The sequence below is a fragment of the Hyaena hyaena genome, unplaced genomic scaffold (genome assembly GCF_003009895.1).
Source record: "Hyaena hyaena isolate Hyena2069 unplaced genomic scaffold, ASM300989v1 scaffold_1438, whole genome shotgun sequence".
Lineage (NCBI taxonomy): Eukaryota > Metazoa > Chordata > Mammalia > Carnivora > Hyaenidae > Hyaena > Hyaena hyaena.
Window position 1 is genome coordinate 214,236 of NW_024082061.1, and position 20,135 is coordinate 234,370.

The 20,135-nt window shown below is 43.4% G+C and overlaps 1 protein-coding gene across 1 annotated transcript in view; it reads left to right on the forward strand.

The window, feature by feature from the left end:
- Positions 1 to 10,432: 10,432 nt before the first annotated feature.
- LOC120225535 (zinc finger protein ZFAT-like) overlaps positions 10,433 to 20,135 on the forward strand; it is a 34,109-nt gene continuing 24,406 nt past the window's right edge. The window contains exons 1-3 of the mRNA XM_039223723.1: positions 10,433 to 10,484; positions 14,696 to 14,849; positions 18,979 to 19,464. Of these exons, the coding sequence (XP_039079654.1) occupies positions 19,078 to 19,464 (387 nt within the window). The 5' untranslated portion in view covers positions 10,433 to 10,484; positions 14,696 to 14,849; positions 18,979 to 19,077. The remainder of the gene's footprint in view (positions 10,485 to 14,695; positions 14,850 to 18,978; positions 19,465 to 20,135) is intronic.

A 20,135-nucleotide genomic window follows, 5' to 3' on the forward strand; every position in this document is an offset into this window, starting at 1 on the left:
GGTCACTATCTCGTGGTTCCCGAGTTCGAGCCCCACATTGGACTCTGTGCTGACAGCTCAGAGGCTGGAGCCTGTTTTGGATTCTGTGTCTCCCTCTCTATCTGCCCCTCCCATGCTCACGCTCGCTCATGCTCTCTCTCTCTCTCAAAACAAGACTTTTAAAATTAAAAAAAAAAAAAGTCAGTCTTGGGCACAGAGAGGACTGGAACTTAAACCACAAACTGGGCAAACTGGAGCTCCAAGAGCCAAGAGTCTGGGTTTCTTCCAGAAGCTTCTCTCCTCAACTTTTTACTCTGTGGTCCAGTTCAAACCCTGGTGGCTGCCTCCCTTTCCTCTCTTGCTGGGGCTTCATAACAACTGCAGGATGGAAACAAGCAGATGTGGCCACCTTCCTTCCACCTGTGGCTTGGTAGACACTCCTATTCGTTGCTGGAGTCTTGGGTTCCCAGTGTGGGTGTCTCCTGCCCTCCAGTCCCCTGTGCTGATCACAACTTCACTTCACTCTTTCTCAGCAGATGCCCGTCAGTATTCTTTCCCAATGGCCTGAGGCCACCGGGACGTGCCTCACTGCCTGGTCCTTCCTGCTCCCTGGAGCCCCTGGCCTTGCTCTCTGGTGCCTCCATGCTCCTCCTCACCCCTCCAACACCTGTTCTACGTTTAAATAAGCACACACCTGTAGCTTTAAGGAGCAAAAGCAAATTTTTAAAATCTTTCATTTGACTTTGTCCTTTCCTTTTGAGCTACCAAATTCCTCTCAAGTGGACCATGACCACTGTTATCATCTCTTCCGTCCTGATCTCCCTCTTAAAACTCCTGTACTTCTTCAGCTCTTTCCCAGCAGCTTAAATGGCACAATAGGAGATCACAGAAGATCTTGATAGCATTTTCTTGTCTTCATTCTCCCTTTTCTAGAGCATTTGGCCATTTCCTTGAAACCTGGTCAGTGTCTTGTATGACACTATCCTTTGGTGGCGCTCTCTTCACTCGTGAATAATAACCATGAACTATTTTTTGTTTGCCAAAAAATAGTTGCCTCATTTCACAAGTGCAGAAACAGGCCTAGAAAATGAAGTTGCTTACCCAGTAAATGGCAGAGCTTGATTTATTTTATTTTATTTTTTAACTTTTATTTATTTTGAGAGAGAGCATGCGCAGGGAAAGGGCAGAGAGAAAGGGAGAGAGAGAATCCCAAGCAGGCCCCGCACTGTCACTGCAGAGTCCAAGCTGGGGCTCAAGCTCATGAACAGCGAGATCATGACCTGGCCTGAAATCAAGAGCCGGACGCTTAACTGACTGAGCCACCCAGGTGCACCTATTTTATTTTATTTTTTAAAATGTATTTACTTCTTTATTTTTAAGTAATCTCTCCATCCAATGTGGGGCTGCACTCACAACCCCGAGTCACATGCTCTTCTGATTGAGCCAGCCAGGTGCCCCCAGAACTAGATTTTAAAACCAGAAATGTGACTCTAGCAACCATTCTCTGTTATGAGCTCAGTTCTCCTTCCTTCATAAATCATTTACATGATCTCAAAACTACATTTTTGGAATAGCCTTACACAGTGGTTAAACGGACACAGGCCTCGGATGGAGCCAATTTGCCCAGGATCAAACCCTTCATCCACCACCTACACTTGTTTGCTGTGTCTTAGTTACATTGTGCAAAATGGGAAGAGAGTTCCTATAAGCATTAAATGAGCCATTTCATGTAAATCGTGCAACAGTGCCTGACATAAGTGTTCCAAAAATATGTCACCTGTTATTTCTTCCATCAGCCTCTCAATCTCTCCTGAATATTTTTTAATTTTTTTTTTATGTTTTATTTATTTCTGAGAGAGAGAGACAGCGTGAGCAGGGGAGGGTCAGAGAGAGAGGGAGTCACAGACTCTGAAACAGACTCCAGGCTCTGAGCTGGCAGTCAGCACAGAGCCCAACGCGGGGCTCGAGCCCACGAACCGTGAGATCATGACCTAAGCAAAAGTCGGACGCTTAACCGACTAAGCCACCCAGGCGCCCCTTTTTTTTCTCCTGAATATTTATTTAGCCCTCACAAAAATCTCACTTTTCTTTTTTAAGTGAAACATTCTGGCATGTTCTCCATCCCACGAGTCCCTAAAACATGTAACTCTGAAATCAGGTCCTTGTGAAACTGGGGACCCTGGCTCTGGGCCCATTTCGGTCCCAAATGTTATGTGCAAAAATTTCACAAGGCCTCTGTGATTAAAGTTGCCTCACTCCTTCTTCAGCTGATTCAAGTCCCTTTGCAATCCCCAATCCTCCAATGAACCAGAATTTCCCCTGGAGGAGTGAAAATTGCTGCCCAGACTTAAAGGGGCCCTTTCTTGCTTGTCCCAAACTACCCATGTCCCTTTGACAGTGTTGTTACCACCGCCTCCAAAAGTTCAGCGTGGCCTCTACTCCGGATGCTTGAACACAGGAGGTGGCAGTCTGACTCTACCCTACCTGGGTTATCTTTATCAGCATGCCCTACATTTGGTTCTGGATTGCACATTTTAAAAGAGAAACAGTCCATGTGCAGGATAATAAAAGCAAAACCACCTCGTGTGTACAATAAAGGATTTTTATTTTGGGTATTTTTTTTGTTTTTATTTTTTGCTTGGTGAGGAGAAAACACGGGGAACTTGGTCTCTTCCCTCAAACACCTAAAGGCCTGTCATGATAAAAGAGAGATTCAATTTATTCTGCAGGAGTCCCAAGACATAGAACCAAAAAGTCTTTGCAACAAACACTGACAGGCCTTAATAAGAAAAGGACAGAGCAACGGCAATGAGTAAGGCAGATGAGTGAAGGGGCTCTGCCTGGCTGCTACCATCACGTGTGAGAAAAAGGCACCCCTTCCTCCACTGCCTTCTGCCAGCAAGTTGTGATAACCACACAACCCATTGATAACTTCCAGATAATAAGGTGACTGCTGGCCCCTGGGGTGGTGGCAGGGTACAAGTTGCATAACCAGAGTAGCCCTTGTGGAAGCCACTGGAAGAAGAAAGAACCTTGATGCAGGGCCAGCCAGAGCTGGGAGAATTCAGGCACTCAGGTATGGCTGGGGGATCCTTTGGGGGGAGTGGGGACAGGAAGGAATTTTGCATAGGAGAGTCCCAGGCAAGATGCCCTTTGTGATCTTCTATTCTGACATGATGCACATTTTTTTTTCTGGGTTCTTCCAGAAGCTAGGGGACCAACCTGCAACCTGCACTTGCAAAAGTCACCTCTTATGAGGGAGAAGGTAGGTGACTCCCTCCAGAGAGGGCAGATTTGAAAACAGTAGCTGTGATGGGAGGAGCCATATCTATCCCTGGGGAAGGGGATGTGGAGGCCAACATTAAATCAGAGAGGGGATCAGAAGTAATATTGTAGCCAAGAATACTTAATGATAGAGAACAAACTATAGGTTGATGGAGGAGGTAGGTGGGAGATGGGCTGGATGGGTGATGGGTACTAAGGAGGCCACTTATTATGATGAGCACTGGGTGTTGTATGTAAATGATGAATCACTGAATTCTACTCCTGGCACCAATATAGCACTGTCTGTTAACTAACTAAAATTTAAAAAATAAGGGGTGCCTGGGTGGCTCAGTCAATTAAGGGTCCAACTTCGGCTCAGGTCATGATCTCACGGTTAGTGGGTTAGAGCCCAGCGTCAGGATCTGTGATGACTGCCAGCTCAGAGCCTGGAGCCTGTTTCAGTCTGTGACTCCCTCTCTCTCTGACCCTCCCCTCCCCTGCTCATGCTGTCTCTCTCTCTCCTAGAAATAAATAAAAAAAAAAAAACATTAAAAAAAACTTTTTTTAATTTAAAAAATAAATGAAATGATCAGGTTAAAAAAATAATACTGTTTCCAAATAAACATTTTACTTTTTATTTTATTTTTTTTTAATTTTTATGTTTTATTTATTTTTGAGAGAGAAGGAGAGACAGCATGAGCAGGGGAGGGTCAGAGAGAGAGGGAGACACAGAGTCCGAAACAGGCTCCAGGCTCTGAGCTGGCTGTCAGCACAGAGCCCGATCCGGGGCTTGAACCCACAAACCCTGAGATCATGACCTGAGCTGAAGTCGGACGCTTAACCGACTGACCACTCAGGCGCCCCAACATTTTACTTTTTAAAATATTTTCTTAAAGTTTATTGTTTTGAGGGAGAGAGAGAGAGAGAGAGAGAGAGCAAGTGCTTGAGTGAGTGTGGGGGAGAGGCAGAGAGAGGAGAGAATTCCAAGTACCCTCTGTGCTGTCACCACAAAACCCCCCAATGCAGGGCTTGATCTCACGAACCATGAGATCTTGCCCTGGACTGAACCAAGAGTCTGGCGCTAAACCTACTGAGCCACCCAGGTGACCCCCCCCCAAATAAACATTTTAAATGAGTAAAAAATATATATTGTAGCCAACAGTGTTGAAGACTAAAAATCTCACTGCTGGTATAGTCAGTTACAGAGCTAGTTCACTTTCATATGATCTAAACACTAAGTTGTCAGAGAAGGTGGGGCACCAGGCTGGCTCAGTTGGTAGAGTGTGAGACTCTTGACCTCAGGGTTGTGAGTTTGAGCCCCGCATTGGGTGTAGAAATTACTTAAAGTTGTCAGCAAAGGTACTATAATGCCCATTTTCCAGATAATCAAGTTGCAGATCTAAATTTCCCAAGGCTCATTCAGCAATGGGGCTCTAGCTCCAAACTATGAGGTTGTCTAACTACAATCACTCTGCTTTTATTCTCTTTTCTTTTCATTTTCTTTTTTCTTATATATATATATATAGTTATATATATATAGTTATATATATAGTTATATATATATATATATATATATAGTTATATATATAGTTATATATATAGTTATATATATAGTTATATATATATAGTTATATATATAGTTATATATATAGTTATATATATAGTTATATATATATAGTTATATATATAGTTATATATATATAGTTATATATATATAGTTATATATATATAGTTATATATATATAGTTATAAAGTTATCTCTACACCCAACGTGGAACTCAAACTCAGGACCCCAAGATCAAGAGTCACCAGCTCTACTCACTGTGCCAGCCAGGACCCCCTCTTTTCATTTTCTTTAGCTGAATGAAGGTCTTTGCAGCTCCCCAACATGCTGTATGTGTGGACTCCTTCCAGGAAGAAATAAAGGAAGTTTTCACAGCTGAAATGGGACAGAAGTTTGCAGAGTCCAGTTTTAAGAGAAATCAAGGTTTGATCACCCTCTACTGGCTAATCATAATGATGGCAGCAAAAATAAGCCTTGGTGAAAATGAGCAAGGATGATCCAGAAAGCCACCATTTTAGGGAGAAACTTGACCACCATGCTGCTGGCAGAGAAGGGAGGAAGCTAGAGCCTACAGTAACCAGTGGTAGCTTTTCCCCTTCTGGATTTCTGCTAAGGGTAGGGGAATGCTTTTTCTTTTGCAAGCCAAATAATCTTTCAAGACAAAAAAGAACTGGATAACATAGAGAAAATGGGAGAGTATGGAGATCATTTAGGAACCATGGACCTTCAGAGCATCCTTGGGTCAGTTCGGACATTTTACATTCCAAGATTCAGGAGCAACTTTCAGACATGATCATGGAACTGTTGTAAGGGATTACTGGGACATGACAGAGTTCAAATATTTTGAAGGGCTGACAAGAAGAACAACTACATTTTGTGGTAAAGGGACCAATCAAGACCAGGGTCAATGAATTGAAATTGTAGGAAAACAGATTTTTGCTTTAATTTAAAGGAATTTCAGCAATTAGAATGCTCCGGGGGTGCCTGGGTGGCTCAGTTGATTAACCATCCGACTTTGGCTCAGGTCATGATCAGGTTCGTGGGTTCAAGCCCCGCATCAGGCTCTGTGCTGACTGCCAGCTCAGAGTCTGGAGCCTGTTTCAGATTCTGTAACTCTCTCTCTCTGACCCTTCCCTGCTCACACTGTCTCTCTCTCTCAGAAATAAATAAAAAACATTTAAAAAATTAAAAAAAAAAAGAATGCCCCAAAAGAAGGGAACTGTTCTCTAAATGAGTAAGGTCCCTGCTGAGTAAGTTGTTAGAAGCAGAGGGATGTCATAGAAAGAGTGTTTGCATGGAAAGTTTCTTGCATAGAAAGACATTAGACTGAGGTTGCCCCAGATGACCTATTCAGGCACCATTTATTGGTCTCATCTCTATTTTCATTGACCACATCTGCAATTATTTGTTTACATATCTGCCAAGAGCTGTATTTTTTCATTTTTCCTTGTGTCATAACACAATGCGTGACACATTCTCAGTGTTTGTCAAATTAATTCATTGGAAAAGTATGAGGTTCTTGGAAATTCTGAAGAGGAAATACAGGCAACACATCACAGTGAGCCAACCAGTCAAGCTGGCTAACTTTTCCTTTGCTCTCTTGTGGTTGTGCCATATGGTCATAGTTATTTTAATGGAAGAAAATAGTGACTCATCCTAAATTAATTTGCTTTAGTAGAGTATGATTTGTATGGATATTATGTTGACCTTCTTATTGCTTTTTAAAAATTTTTTAAGTTTATTTAGTTTGAGAGAGATAGAGCCAGCGTGTGAAAGGAAGGGGAAGAAAGAAGGAGAGAGAGAATCCCAAGCAGGCTCAAGTCAGCACAGAGCCCAACTGGGGCTTGCTCTCACGAACCATGAAATCATGACCTGAGCCTGGATCAAGAGTTGGGCGCTTAACCTACTGAGCCACCGAAGCAGCCTTATCTTCCTAATGTTGTTTTTAAAAATCTGTTGAGGGGCGCCTGGGTGGCTTAGTCGGTTAAGCGTCCAACTTTCGCTTAGGTCATGATCTCGCAGTTCGTGGGTTCGAGCCCCGAGTCGGGCTCTGTGCTGACTGCCAGCTCAGAGCCTGGAGCATGTTTCAGAGTCTGTAACTCCCTCTCTCTCTGACCCTCCCCTGCTCATGCTGTCTCTCTCTCTCTCTCCTAGAAATAAATAAAACATTAAAAAAAAAAATCTGTTGAGATAGGGGCACCTGGGTGGCTCAGTTGACTGAGCATCCGATTTCTGCTTGGGTCACAATCTCATAGTTCATGAGTTCGAGCCCCGCATCGGGCTCACCACTGTCAGCACAGAGCCTGCTTTGGATCCTCTGTCTCCCTTTCTCTGTCACTACCCTGATCGTCCTGTCTCTCAAAAAGGAGGGAGAGGGAATAATAATAAACATTAAAAAAAACTTCTGAGTTATAGTAAGGACATGGGATTGAATTAGAGAATCTGTATTCTACTCTCAGCTCCACTACCAACTAGCTCACTAGTGTGCCTTGGATCTGATTTCTCCAGGCATTGGTTTTTTGTTTTGTTGTTGTTGTTGTTGTTTTAATGTTTACAGAGGGAGATAAAGAATCCGAACCAGGCTCCATGCTCCAAGCTGTCAGTGCAGAGCCTGATGCGGCGCTTGAACTCACAAACTGTGAGATCATGACTTGAGCCAAAGTGAGACGTTAGCTGACTGAGCAACCCAGGTGCCCCAGCATTCTTCATCTGAAAACAAGAGCATAACCAGATTATCCTTAAGGTCTATTTTGGCATTAATACTTTCCAACTCTGGGCCCTTTTGCTTTAGACAGAGCAACAGGCTTGGAATTGGAAGGGTTTCCTTCAAGCCTCAACATCACAGCTCATTGGTTGCATGGCTAGGCAAAGATCCTTTTGACTAAGAGACTGGATCAAGCCCTACCAAGACATCAACACACATATGGTTCATGGAATTGTTCAGGTTTCCTGGTCTTCCCCCTGTTCCCTTCAACCATCTCTTCTCCCTCCAGTCTCATTCAGAGGCAGCAGAGTGCCTAAAAGCACAGGCTTTGGAGAAAAGAGCCAAGTGTGAATCTTTATTTTCCAGCAGATCACTTGTATGACACTGGTCATGGTACTTACTTTCCTGAGCCCCAGTTTCCTGATCTGTAAAAACAAGAGATTTCAATACTTCACAGGGGTAAGGATTCTCAGGCCTATAATATTTCATAGGATTGATACAATGAAGATAAATGTGTGTACTAGATTGTTTCCAAAAATAATCACAACATTGTCTTCCATCCCACATAACTCTTTCATAATGAAATAGAGAAATTTCTTTCACCAAGAAATAAAGTCTGTTTTCTTCCCCTTGAATCTGGCCCAGTGGCCTGTTTAAAAAAATTTTTAATGGGGCGTCTGGGTGGCTTAGTCGGTTAAGCGTCTGGCTTTCGCTTAGGTCATGATCTCGCGGTTCGTGGGTTCGAGCCCTGCGTCGGGCTCTGTGCTGACTGCCAGCTCAGAGCCTGGAGCCTGTTTCAGAGTCTGTGACTCCCTCTCTCTCTGACCCTCCCCTGCTCATGCTGTCTCTCTATCTCTTAGAAATAAAAAATAAAAAAATATAAAAAAATTTTTTTAATGACTTTATTTTTGAGAGAGAGAGCATGAGCGTGAGAGGGAGACACAGAATCCAAAGTAGGCTCCAGGCTCTGGGCTGCCATCACAGAGTCCAATGCGGGGCTCTAACTCATGAACTATGAGATCATGGCCTGAGCCAAAGTTGGACACTTAACTGACTGAGCCACCCAGGCGCCCTTGCACATGGTGGCCTGCTTAAACAATCTAATATGATGGAAATGATGCTGTGTGACTTCCAAGGCTGGGCCCTAAACACCTGCAAGTTCCACCTTGACCTCTTAAAATGCTCCTCTTGGGGAAGCCAGCAGTCATGTCATGAGGAAGCCCAAGCAGCCATTCAGAAACACTCACATGGAGGAGTTCGGAATCCCCAGGCCAACATCCCAGCTTAATTTCCAGTCTGTGGGTCAGCCCCAACCACCAGCCATCCCAGTTCCTTAGTGGATGCCACAGGAAGCAGAAGAACCCAGCCAATCAACAGATTTGTGAGATCATATGAGAACTGATAACTGTTGTGTTAAGGCACTAAGTTTTGAAGTAGTTTTTAGTGCAGCAATGAAGAAGTGAAACCAAGTGCTTAACAGTACCTTGCCCATATTAAGTACTCTAAGGAGGTGTATGGAGGGAATGGTAACAGTAGATGTTGTGAAAGGGTTGGACCTTAAGGAAAAAACTAACAGGAGTATGGAGCAAGCTGTATGAAGATGTTAAAGGTGTTTTCCACATTCCCAGGGGCTCCCCCACCTCTTCAAAACAGCACACAAGATGATACAGGAAGTGGCCATATTGAGCAACTCTAATAGAAGTCCTTCCTTATATTGAACTTTTCTATCATTTCCATTCATTGATTTTAGTTCTGAATTCCAAGGTCGCCTAAGACAAATTTCTTTTGGAAATGACAATTCTTCCTGTATTTGAAAACTATGACTACTTTGTCCCTCATTTCCCCCTCCTCTTCTCCTATCTAAAGTAAGGAAGGAAATATTCTTCAGATTCTCTCCAGTCAAATTAGGTATGGTGTTCAGACCTCACATCCTCCAATTTGCTCACTTCTGGATGACCATTGGCTTTTGGTGCCTATAACAGGTGGCACTGGGAACACACCCATCTTAGATGTCTGACCAATGCATGTAGGAAGGATTGAATGAAACAAGACTGTTGGCCAGTTGGTACATGGAGGCCCACATGGAGACCCACATAGAGGCCCACCCTCTACTTTTGTCTTTGAAAATTAAAACTTTTTTAATGATCCTAGAAAAATAGGGAGAAATGCTGTCATGTTTCTATAAAGTTATGGTGCATTTAGTCAGGAATTTTGTGGCACGGATGTTGCTGTCCTTCAGTATGTGTGCCTTTTGAGGAATCAGGCAAAAGCAAAACCAAACACTGAGAATCAAGTCTGAAACCTGCAGCCGAGCAGGAGCATCAGGAGGAAAAGGTAGGCAGAAACTTCTTTAACCAGTCCTTCAGCATCAGGAGCACTTAGAGGGCAACCTCCGAGATTTCTGCCCAGGAAGTTTAGAACCTGTGAAAGCCCCCAAAGGCACGGCTCCTTCAGACTGATGCCACCGTGACCCAGGCCCGAGAGTGATCACTGAATCTCTGGCTTCGTAGGCCAAGCGGGGGGCTCCGTGTCCATAAACTTGGGCCCCCGCGTTCTCATGAGGTGACGGATTCAGGTCACGGGCGAACCGGATTCTGAAATCCACGAAGGGACCGAGGTCGCCACGCCGAACCCTCACCTCTCCCTGGACCCGGACAGCGGAGATTGAGTGCGAGAACCGCGAAGCCTTCACCTGGCTGGCACTTCTTTGGCAAAGAAAAGAAAAGAAAAGAAAAGAAGAAAAGAAATAAACTGCGGTGGGGAGTGGTGGCAGGAGCTCACTGCGCCTGTCCCCAAGACTCCACAGCTCCCGAAGAACCAAGACACCGAGATGCAGAGTCGACTTCCCCCGTTCCTAGACGGACCGCTACGGCCCAGGACAACTCCCGCGGGAGGCGGGGCTCTGACGAACTTCCGGCTGCGCCGGCCGCTGGGTGCGTCGAGGCACCAGCGCTTCGAGCGGATCGAAATCCGGTGAGTCTCTGGATACCCGCTTTGCTTAGCGGCGGGAGAGGGACCCTTGGGCGAAAGGATTCGGAGAGGGAGGCGGTTGAGCAGCTGTGGCCTCTGGAGAACCTCCCAGACCGGTCCTTGGAGTGCTGTGGGGAGGAGCCCCGCGCTCCTACCCAGCCCCATCTGGTGGAGGCGCGTCCTCGCTGGAAAGCCTTTTCCTGCCCGCCCCGGGGGGTTCTCAAACAAAGTGCTTCTTTCGCGTTCCAGAGCACCTTTTCTGTGCTCTCCCTGAGGCGGGCCCTCTGTCTTCTGACCTGGGCTAATAGTTTATCGAGAGAAAGGGGATCTGGTGGGCGAGATCCTTAGAAACCTATGTTATATAAAGGAAGAGTTGAAAGAACTGAAGAAAAGAGTTAAGAGGCAAAGCAGTTGTTTTCAGGGATTGGGGAGCTGTTATGGAGAAAGTTAAGTACTGTACAGTAGAATTCTGTACCTCAAGAATTACCAGATTTGTCTGCCTACGAGTTTTCAGGTACACGGTGAGTGTGTTAAAGGCATCCTAACATTAGTTGGTAAGTACCATTAAATTGTTAGAATCAATGATAATTTGGTTTATTTCTGCCTCATCTTGTTCCGGAATGGATTTGGGGCACTTCTGTAAAAGAGTATATGTTTTGGGAAATTGTTATAAAAGAGAGAAAAAAATAAACACCTGGGAAAAGGAACAATCCCTTCTAGTTATAGTAGACCATGACTTTTGCTTGATGAGCCTCTTGTGCTAAACATTCTAGATAGCCTAAAGAAAGTAGTTCACTGTGGTTGAAGACGATCAGAATTAGCAATGAAGCCTCCTCTTTTCTATCCACATGCTTTTTCGGTTTTATAAATACTGTATTAAGAAAAATTCAGAAGCCAGAGCTCCTGGCTGGCTCAGCCAGTGTAGCATGGGACTCTTGATCTTGGGGTTGTGAGTTCAATCCCCACATTTGGCGTAGAGCTTATGGTCCGTAGGTAGGTAGGTAGGCAGGTGTAGAGTTTACAACAAATATATAGATTAATTAATTAAAAAGAAATTCAGAAGCCACGACTTGGAGGACATCCCTAAATGAAACTTTGGGCAAACTCAGAATGACCAAATGTGAAATGACTGGCTTTGCTCAGGGGGAAAAAATCATGACAGAGCTTTACCAGATTTTTAAAAAAATTTAAAAACTTTGCCAGTCCAATATATGGAAGCATTTCATTGTAGCTTTAATTTCCATTTATTCTGTTGTAACTAAGGTTAAGCATCTTTTCTTGGATTTATTATTGTTTAAAAAATTTTTAATGTTTTTTAATTTATTTCTGAGAGAGAGAGAGAGACAGCGTGAGTAGGGAGAGTCAGAGAGAGAGGGAGACACAGAATCTGAAGCAGGCTCCAGGCTCTGAGCTAGCTGTCAGCACAGAACCCGATGCGGGGCTGGAACCCATGAACTGTGAGATCATGCCCCAAGCCAAAGCAGGATGCTCAACCAACTGAGCCACCTAGGCACCCCTTGGATTTATTATTAAGCTGAGATTTGAAAGACAAATAGAAGTTTGTCCTAAGATGTAGGCATTATCAATGCATAGGGAATGAACAGGGAAGCAACGAGATGGAATGAAGAGGCGAAGGCCAAGTTGTGTCTTTTTCTGCCTTACAGAGAAGTTAATAAAATGGTTGTAAACAGCAAGGTGATATGTGCAGATTTGTATTCTAAACCTCTGCTGGTACTTGACTTTTAATGTGTGAAACTTGATTTTTAGAGGAGGGAGTTTCAGGGGTCAAGGGCAGTCTGCCCCAAGATGGGGCACTTTAACTTTAGCATGAATATTATTTTGAGTTAAAAGCAATTGAAACCCAGCAGTTTCAGGAAAGGCTCTTTACCTTCCCCCTGAAGTGCTTGCCTATACCAGAGATTCTTCTTTACCTAAGAAACCTACAGAATAGGGCACTGTTTTCCAAACATCTCCTCTCAGCTTCCTGTGAATGGTCTTCCTCATCTTTGTATCCTCAGGCCACTTTCCTTAGCTCAGGTTGTTATATAAGCCTCCATATTGCCTAACTGCCTTTGGAATTTCATGTCTGCATGGATTCCCCGTACATACAAAACTAAATTTGGTTTTCTCCTGTTGAAAAAAGAAAAACCTTAAGGTAAGCTCTACGCCCATCATTGGGCTCAAACTCACAATGCCGAGATCAAGGGTCACATCCTCTTCCTACTGAACCAGCCAAGTGCCCCCTCTGCTGGTAGTATTTGAGCCTGTGGAGTTGGAGTTGCCAAACTGGAAAATGGCCTGTGCGATTTCAGAGGAGGAAAAGATTGTAGCATCAACTAGTCAAAAACATTTGACGTGTGGAATAAGTTTCAGAATTCTTTATGCTTGCACCAATGGGTTAACAAGGTTTAGGGCGGAAAGCTACCACAGGGGGAAATCGCCCACGGCAAGTCATTAAAACCAAGCCATTAAGACCTAGGGAAGAAGCAGAAGCTAAGAGATGTACAGGGTGAAAGCACCTAAGGTAAGGTAGTCAGAAGAGCGCCTTGTTAACCCTGAGACTGCAAGCTCCAGCCAATCTTAAACTTTAGTGTTAACAGCTAGGTGGCTGTATCACCTACAGAAAAACACTTTTCATCTGGCGCCAGTATATCATTGTGCTTTGATCTCAACTTCAAATGCCACTTACCCCCTAAACCCTTTGCTTCTTACACAAGTTAATGGTCACTATCAGATCATTTCCTTCTGCACGTTCATCACGTATATAAAATCTTGAGAACTCAGTAAATATAGAGATGAAACAAAGCCCCTGTTCGGGGCTCCTGTCTCCTCCCAGACATCAGCCTCTCTTGTATTCATTTCTGTGTCTGGTCTTTTGCTGGACATCTCAGAGAGAACTCCAAACTCAAAGTCTGCGACAGTTTGAAAAAAGTCAAAGTAAGTTTTGTGATATGTTTGAAGTAGATCTGCTAGAAACTTTATTTCATTAGGCCAATATTCTAATAATTGTTGAATGAGAGTCAGAAATTAATTATTGCTCCTAGAGACAAAGCAGGTACCTTTCTAAAAAAAAAAATCATAAAAAGGCTTTACAACTTTTTAAGAATATCTAACATTTTTGAGTAATCTCTATGACCAGCATGAGACTTGAATCCACAATCCCAAGATCCAAGAGTCACACGCTTCACTGACTGAGCCAGCCAGGTGTCCCTTAAATGTTTTTTAGAATATTTTTAGATATATAGGAAAACTCAAAGATAGTACAGAATTCTCATATACCTCTTCTCCAGTTATTGTTAACCCCTTATATCACTGGGTACATTTGTCACAACCAAGGAACCAACATTGTTATATTACTATTAACTAAGCTTTACACTTTATTTGAATGTCACTAGTTTTTCCCTAGCGTACTTATTCTGTTCCAGATCCATCTGGGGTACCACATTAGATTAGTCTTCAAGTCTACTTAATGTCCTCTGGTCAGTGACAGTTTCTCAGGCTTTCCTTGTTTCTGATGACCTTGACAGTTTTGAGAAGTACAGGCCAGGTATTTTGTAGAATGTCCCTTAATCCAGGTTTGGAGGAGGAAGACCACAGAGGTGATGAGACCTTGTTGTTTTCAGGTGCACTTACCACTGGTGATATTAACCTTGGTGACCTGGCTGAGCTAGTTTTTACCTGGTTTCTGCATGGTAGTACTTCCTTTAGCCCCTTTCCACACTCTTCTTGCAGAAGCAAGTCCCTAAGTGCAGCCCACACTTGGGGTGAAAAGTTAAGTCTGTCTTCTTGACAGGGGAGTATCTGCATAATAAATTGGCATAATTCTGGATGGGAGATTTGCCTCTTCTCTGTTTATTCACTTTTTTTTAAGCATTGTATGGATTCACAGATATTTATTTCACATCTTTTTATTTAAAATTTTTATTTTATTTATTTTTTAAAATGTATTTATTTCTGAGAGAGATAGCATGAGCAGGGGGAAAGTCAGAGAGAGAGGGAGACACAGAAACTGAAGCAGGCTCCAGGCTCTGAGCTGTCAGCACAGAGCCCGAGGCGGGGCTTGAACTCATGAATGGTGAGATCATGACCAGAGCCAAAGTCAGAGGCTTAACCGACTGAGCCACCCAAGCACCCCCGTACTGATATTTTTTTAAAGCCTGATTTTACAGCGAGTACCCCCAAAGATCCATGTATCACATTAATTCTTTCTACAGATATTTGAGTACCTGCAAAATACCAGGCATATTATAGATATTTGGAATATAGCAGTGAAGAAAACATATGAAAGTCTCTGCCCTCAGGAGTTGATATTCAAGAAGGAAACAGACGATTTTAAAAAAAGGTAAAAGATACAGTATTTGTATGGAGGTAAGTAATGTGGACGAAAAGAATAGATTAGGAGCATAAAGAGTTCTGGGGTGAAGGAGGGTTGTGTGCAGTTTACAACATGGGGTTAGGGATGCCTTGGTGAGAAGAACATAGTACAGAACTGAAGGAGCCAGCTGTATATAATCTGGAGGAGGGATTAGGCACAGGGAATGCCATGCTCTGAGGTGGGAAGCTTGCCTCACACGTTCAGGGAACAGTGTGGTTGCGGTGAATGAACAAGAAAGAAGTGAGAGATGAAGTCAGATGGACAACAGAGCTGAGACCTTGTGAGGCCTTCCTGGCCATTGTGATGACCTTGCCCTTTACTCTAGGAGACACTGCCTCGAAAGGCATGAGCAGAGGAATGGTATGACCTGATTTGTATGTTAATAGTGTTGTTCTGGCTGCTTATTGGCACTAGATCCAGGGGCAGAGGTGGAAGCACTTAAGAGGCTCTTGCAATACTCGGGGCAAGTAGGGGAAGGGCTGGGATGGCAGTATTGGAGGTAGTGAGAATTGGTTGAACATCGGATCTTTCGGATGTAGGCTCATAGGTTTGCTTATGAATTATATGTAGAATGAGAAGGAGGAGTCTGGGGTTTTTTGTTCCAAGAAAACAGAATGATGGAGTTGCCATTAACTGAGATGAATAGCTGTGAGGAGAATGGTGGGGACTGAGGTTTTGGACAAGTTGAACTAGAGGTGCCATTGGACATATGGAGATGTCATGTAGGTAGTTGGTCACATGAGTCGAGTTCAGAAAAGAGGTTTGGGCTGGAGATATATTGGTGGTTGGGAGTACGTGGATGGTAATTAAGGCCATGTGACTGCATGAAATCTCTAGGAAGAATGAATGCAGCAGGGATGAAAGGGTCCAAGCGCTTATCCCTCCACTCATTTGTGGTCTTGCAAAGACACAGATTTGAGTTGTGGGCAGCATCTAAGAAAACTTTTTCTTCTTAAGGTTTTCTTTTTTTTCTTTTTTAACATAATCTCCACATACAATGTGGGGCTCAAATTTACAACCGTGAGATCAGGAGTCGCACACTCTACCGGCTGAGCCAGCCAGGTACCCCAACCTTTTCTTTAAATGTTGACTATGTACATGCTTTTCAGAGGTAGTTATGTGATCTGTGAGACTGGATATGCCATTCTGGGATTAGACCCACATGAATGTGATATAGGTCACTCCCTGTTTAATGCCACCTGTGCTAAGTGATATCTTCCGTCTTGCTGAGTTTGCCAGGCTTGGTTCCAGAAGCTGAGCAGCCCAAACAGATTCCAGTGTCTTTCCTATTCTAGGAATACCCTTCTGTGGGTGGAGTGTGAAATTTTGTAACTAGTTATGAGAAGATATTTCATCACTGAGGAGATCTACTTTTTTTTTTTTTTAATTATTATTTTTTTTTTATTTCTAGGAGAGAGAGAGAGAGACAGCGTGAGCAGGGGAGGGTCAGAGAGAGAGGGAGTCACAGACTCTGAAAGAGGCTCCAGGTTCTGAGCTGGCAGTCAGCANGGAGTCACAGACTCCTAAACAGGCTCCAGGCTCTGAGCTGGCAGTCAGCAGAGCCCGACGCGGGGCTCGAACCCACGAACCGCGAGATCATGACCTAAGCGAAAGTCGGACGCTTAACCAACTAAGCCACCCAGGCGCCCCTGGGGAGATCTACTTTTAAGTATTTTGGGGTGCGTGGGTGGCTCAGTCGGTTAAGTGTCAGAATTCGGCTCAGGTCATGATCTCACAGTCCTTGGGTTCGAGCCCTACATTAGCTCTGTGCTGACAGCTCAGAGCCTGGAGCCTGCTTCAGATTCTGTGTCTCTCTCTCTCTGTCCCTCCCCCGCTCACTGTCTGTCTGTCTCTCAAAATTAAAAATAAAAACATAAAAAAAAATTTTTCAAATGAATGCTTACTCCTGGCACTACTCCATCTGTTATTTTGAGGTTATTTTAGCCTTTCATGCTAGTGCCTTTATTTGGGAAACTAGATGGCGTGCTTCTCTCCTGGCTGTTTTTGAGTTCTCCTGAACTTGGGAGCTCCAGAAGTGTGCAGGGCAGCGTGAGGGACTGCATGGTGCTGATTTGTGTCCACCCTGTCAGGACACCTGTTGACATCTAGGATGCTTCAGAATTGGGGTGCAGTGAAGAGGAGTCCCAAGTACTGGCATCCCTAGAATTCCGAACTAATTAGCAGCTGATAATTATTGAATTTTTCATAAAAGTTTACGTATTGAGATTCTAGTACTAGGATCCCGTTTTATATTTTTAAAATTAGTAGAATTAAATAAGAAATAAATTATCAGAATTGGTCACAAAAATCAGTGGAGAGCAGTCACAGAAATGTATGTTTTTAATGTGTGTTTATTAAATGTGTGAAAGTATGTGGAAACCAATTTGACAATAAACTATTTGTAAAAAAAAAAACACCCAAAAAATAAATAAATGTGTGAAAGTAAATACTTAAGTAACATACTAGGGGCACCTGGTATAGAAGTAATAATACCCCTTATAGAAAATTTAAAAAATGAAAAAAAGAATTTAAAAAATTGAATTCATTTATAAAGCAGTAATATTACTGTTTGTGTTTTATCCTTTTTCCTTTGTTATGATTATGGGGATATATGTGAGACTTGATACTTGGAGTGATATCAGGCCAGAGATGGGCATGCATGTTAGCCATCAGCATACTCAAGTTTTTATTTTCATTTTCATTTTTTAATACTGCAGTTTTTAAATGCCTTAGATTTAGATTATCTTTGACTCCTTTGTTTCCTCATCTTCTGTAAGCTATTTGTACATACTTTTGATGGTCTTTACCCTTGTTACCATTATCGTGTCATGTAACAAAAACCTGCATAGATTTTTATCTGTTTGGCTCTTCGCTGAGACCGCTGGTTTCCTGCTCTCGGTTGTCCAAACCCAGAATGGGACATCTATGTGACACGACAGATGCTGCTTAAAGTTTGGAAACATGCTCAGGAAAGCCAGTCACAAGCATGTAAAGGTTAATTCATGCAGGTTTCTTTCAGAGTATACTTCATGAATGCCAGTAATTATATAGTCTGATTCTGTTGTCTCTTTACTCCTCTACTTTCCATCTCCCCCACAGACTTGAAAGCTCTGTGGGGGTGCGAGGGCATCTGTCTGACTCGTCACGCAGTCCCAGCTCTAAGCCCATGGCAGGTATTCAACATGGCAGTCAATGTTGAGTGAATGGACTTCAGTTTTTGGGCAAGTGAGGGAAAAAGAAGTAATTATATTTATTTACCACAGACGTTTTTGGTGTTCTAATGTATCAACGGACAGATATTTAGAATATTTCATAGTTAAAAGAAAAATACTTTAAGCGTTTTTTGGGTATCATATGCTATGATTTAATTTTTTCCCTTTTCTTCTCAACAATACATATGTCATCAAAATAAATACCTGTATAAGAAGATAGGTTACATTTAGTCTAATTTGGCATTCACTTTTTTTTTTTTTTTTTAAGTAGGCTCTATGCCCAACATGGGGCCCAAACTCATGACCCGGAGATCAAGAGTCACATTCTCCACTGGCTGAGTCAGCCAGGCACCCCTGACTAACAGATTTTTAATGTTGAAGCTCAGAGTCTTAGATTTAAACAGGCTGCATTTGCCCTTTAGGTATCCTGTTGAAATCTCAGGAGTTGTAAGATTCTGAAACAGTTTTTGGAGCAAAGTTAATTTAAATTTAATTTTAGGGGTGCCTGGTTGGCTCAGTTGGTTGAGCATCCCACTGTTGATCTCAGCTGAGCTAACACATTATCCCAGTGTTGTAGGATCAAGCCCCACATTGGGATCCACGCTGAGCATGGAGCCTCCTTGAGATTCTCTTTCTCCTTCTGCCCTCTCCCCCACTCGTGCACACTCTCTCAAATAAAAAAAAAAACTTTTAAATTTCAAAATGATAAGTTTAATTTGAAAATATGTTGTAGTATGTTTTATTAGAGTGGAGACTATAAAACTGAAGTAGGATATTCCAAGCTGACTTCTGAATGATTTTGGACAGTAATTTTTATGATAGTTTTATGGTGGCCATAATTTCCACAGTTTGTTGTGCTGACAGCATCCTTTTTTTCTTCTTGTAATTTATGGTAACCATATTTTCTCAGGTTTAACGTGTAGCCCTAAAGAACCAGAAACCCAAAGGAACCAATATTCCTGCTCCACATAGTCCCATCTGTAGTGAGGCTGTTTCTGGAATCTTCGTGATGACCAAGGTTTTGGGCATGGCTACAGTTCGGGGCCCTCGGCCTCCACGGGAGAGAGGCCCTGCGGTAGTTAAAGATGAGGAAGAGGAAGGGAAGTGCCTTCCTAGCCTGGAAGTGTTCCGCCAGCGCTTCCGGCAGTTTGGGTACCATGACACACCTGGCCCCCGGGAGGCCCTGAGCCAGCTCCGGGTGCTCTGCTGTGAGTGGCTGAGGCCTGAGATCCACACCAAGGAGCAGATCCTGGAGCTGCTGGTGCTGGAGCAGTTCCTGACCATCCTGCCCCAGGAGCTCCAGGCCTGGGTGCAGGAGCATTGCCCGGAGAGCGCTGAAGAGGCTGTCACTCTCCTAGAAGATCTGGAGCAAGAACTGGATGAGCCAGGGCAGCAGGTAGGCTGGGGAGACCTTTTCCACTATGAGATTAAGAGCATAGCATTCGGGGTAGGCTGGGTTTTTCCATCCAGTGCGAGTAGCTGAATGGAAGTTTCTGCTGACTTAGATCATGTTTCCTCCTATATTTCTTCTACCATCCAGTGTTGATCTTTAGCCATGGGAATTGAATGAGATGGATGAGTTTCTTTCTTTCTTTTCCTAAAGGTTGTACATTATCTCTCCTAGTGTTTTCTTTCATCTACAGTTGACCCTTGAACAACACAGAGGTTAGGGGTGTCAGCCCCTCCTCCCCAGCACATGTGCATTTGAAAATCCCAATATAACTTTGGATTCCCCCAACACTTCTAAATAGCCTACTGTTGACCAGAAGCCTTACCAATAACATAAATAGTCAATTAACACTTACTTTGTTTAGGGGTGCCTGGGTAGCTCAGTCGGTTAAGCATCCAACTTTGGCTCAGGTCATGATCTCATGGTTTGTGGGTTCGAGCCCTGTGTCAGGCTCTGTGTTGACAGCCAGCTCAGAGCCTAGAGCCTGCTTCAGATTCTGTATATCCCTCTCTTTCTGACCCTCTCCTGCCCACGCTGTCTCTGTCTCTGTCTCTGTCTCTCTCTCTCTCTCTCTCAGAAATAAATAAAACATTTAAAAATATTAGAAAATGCTGAGG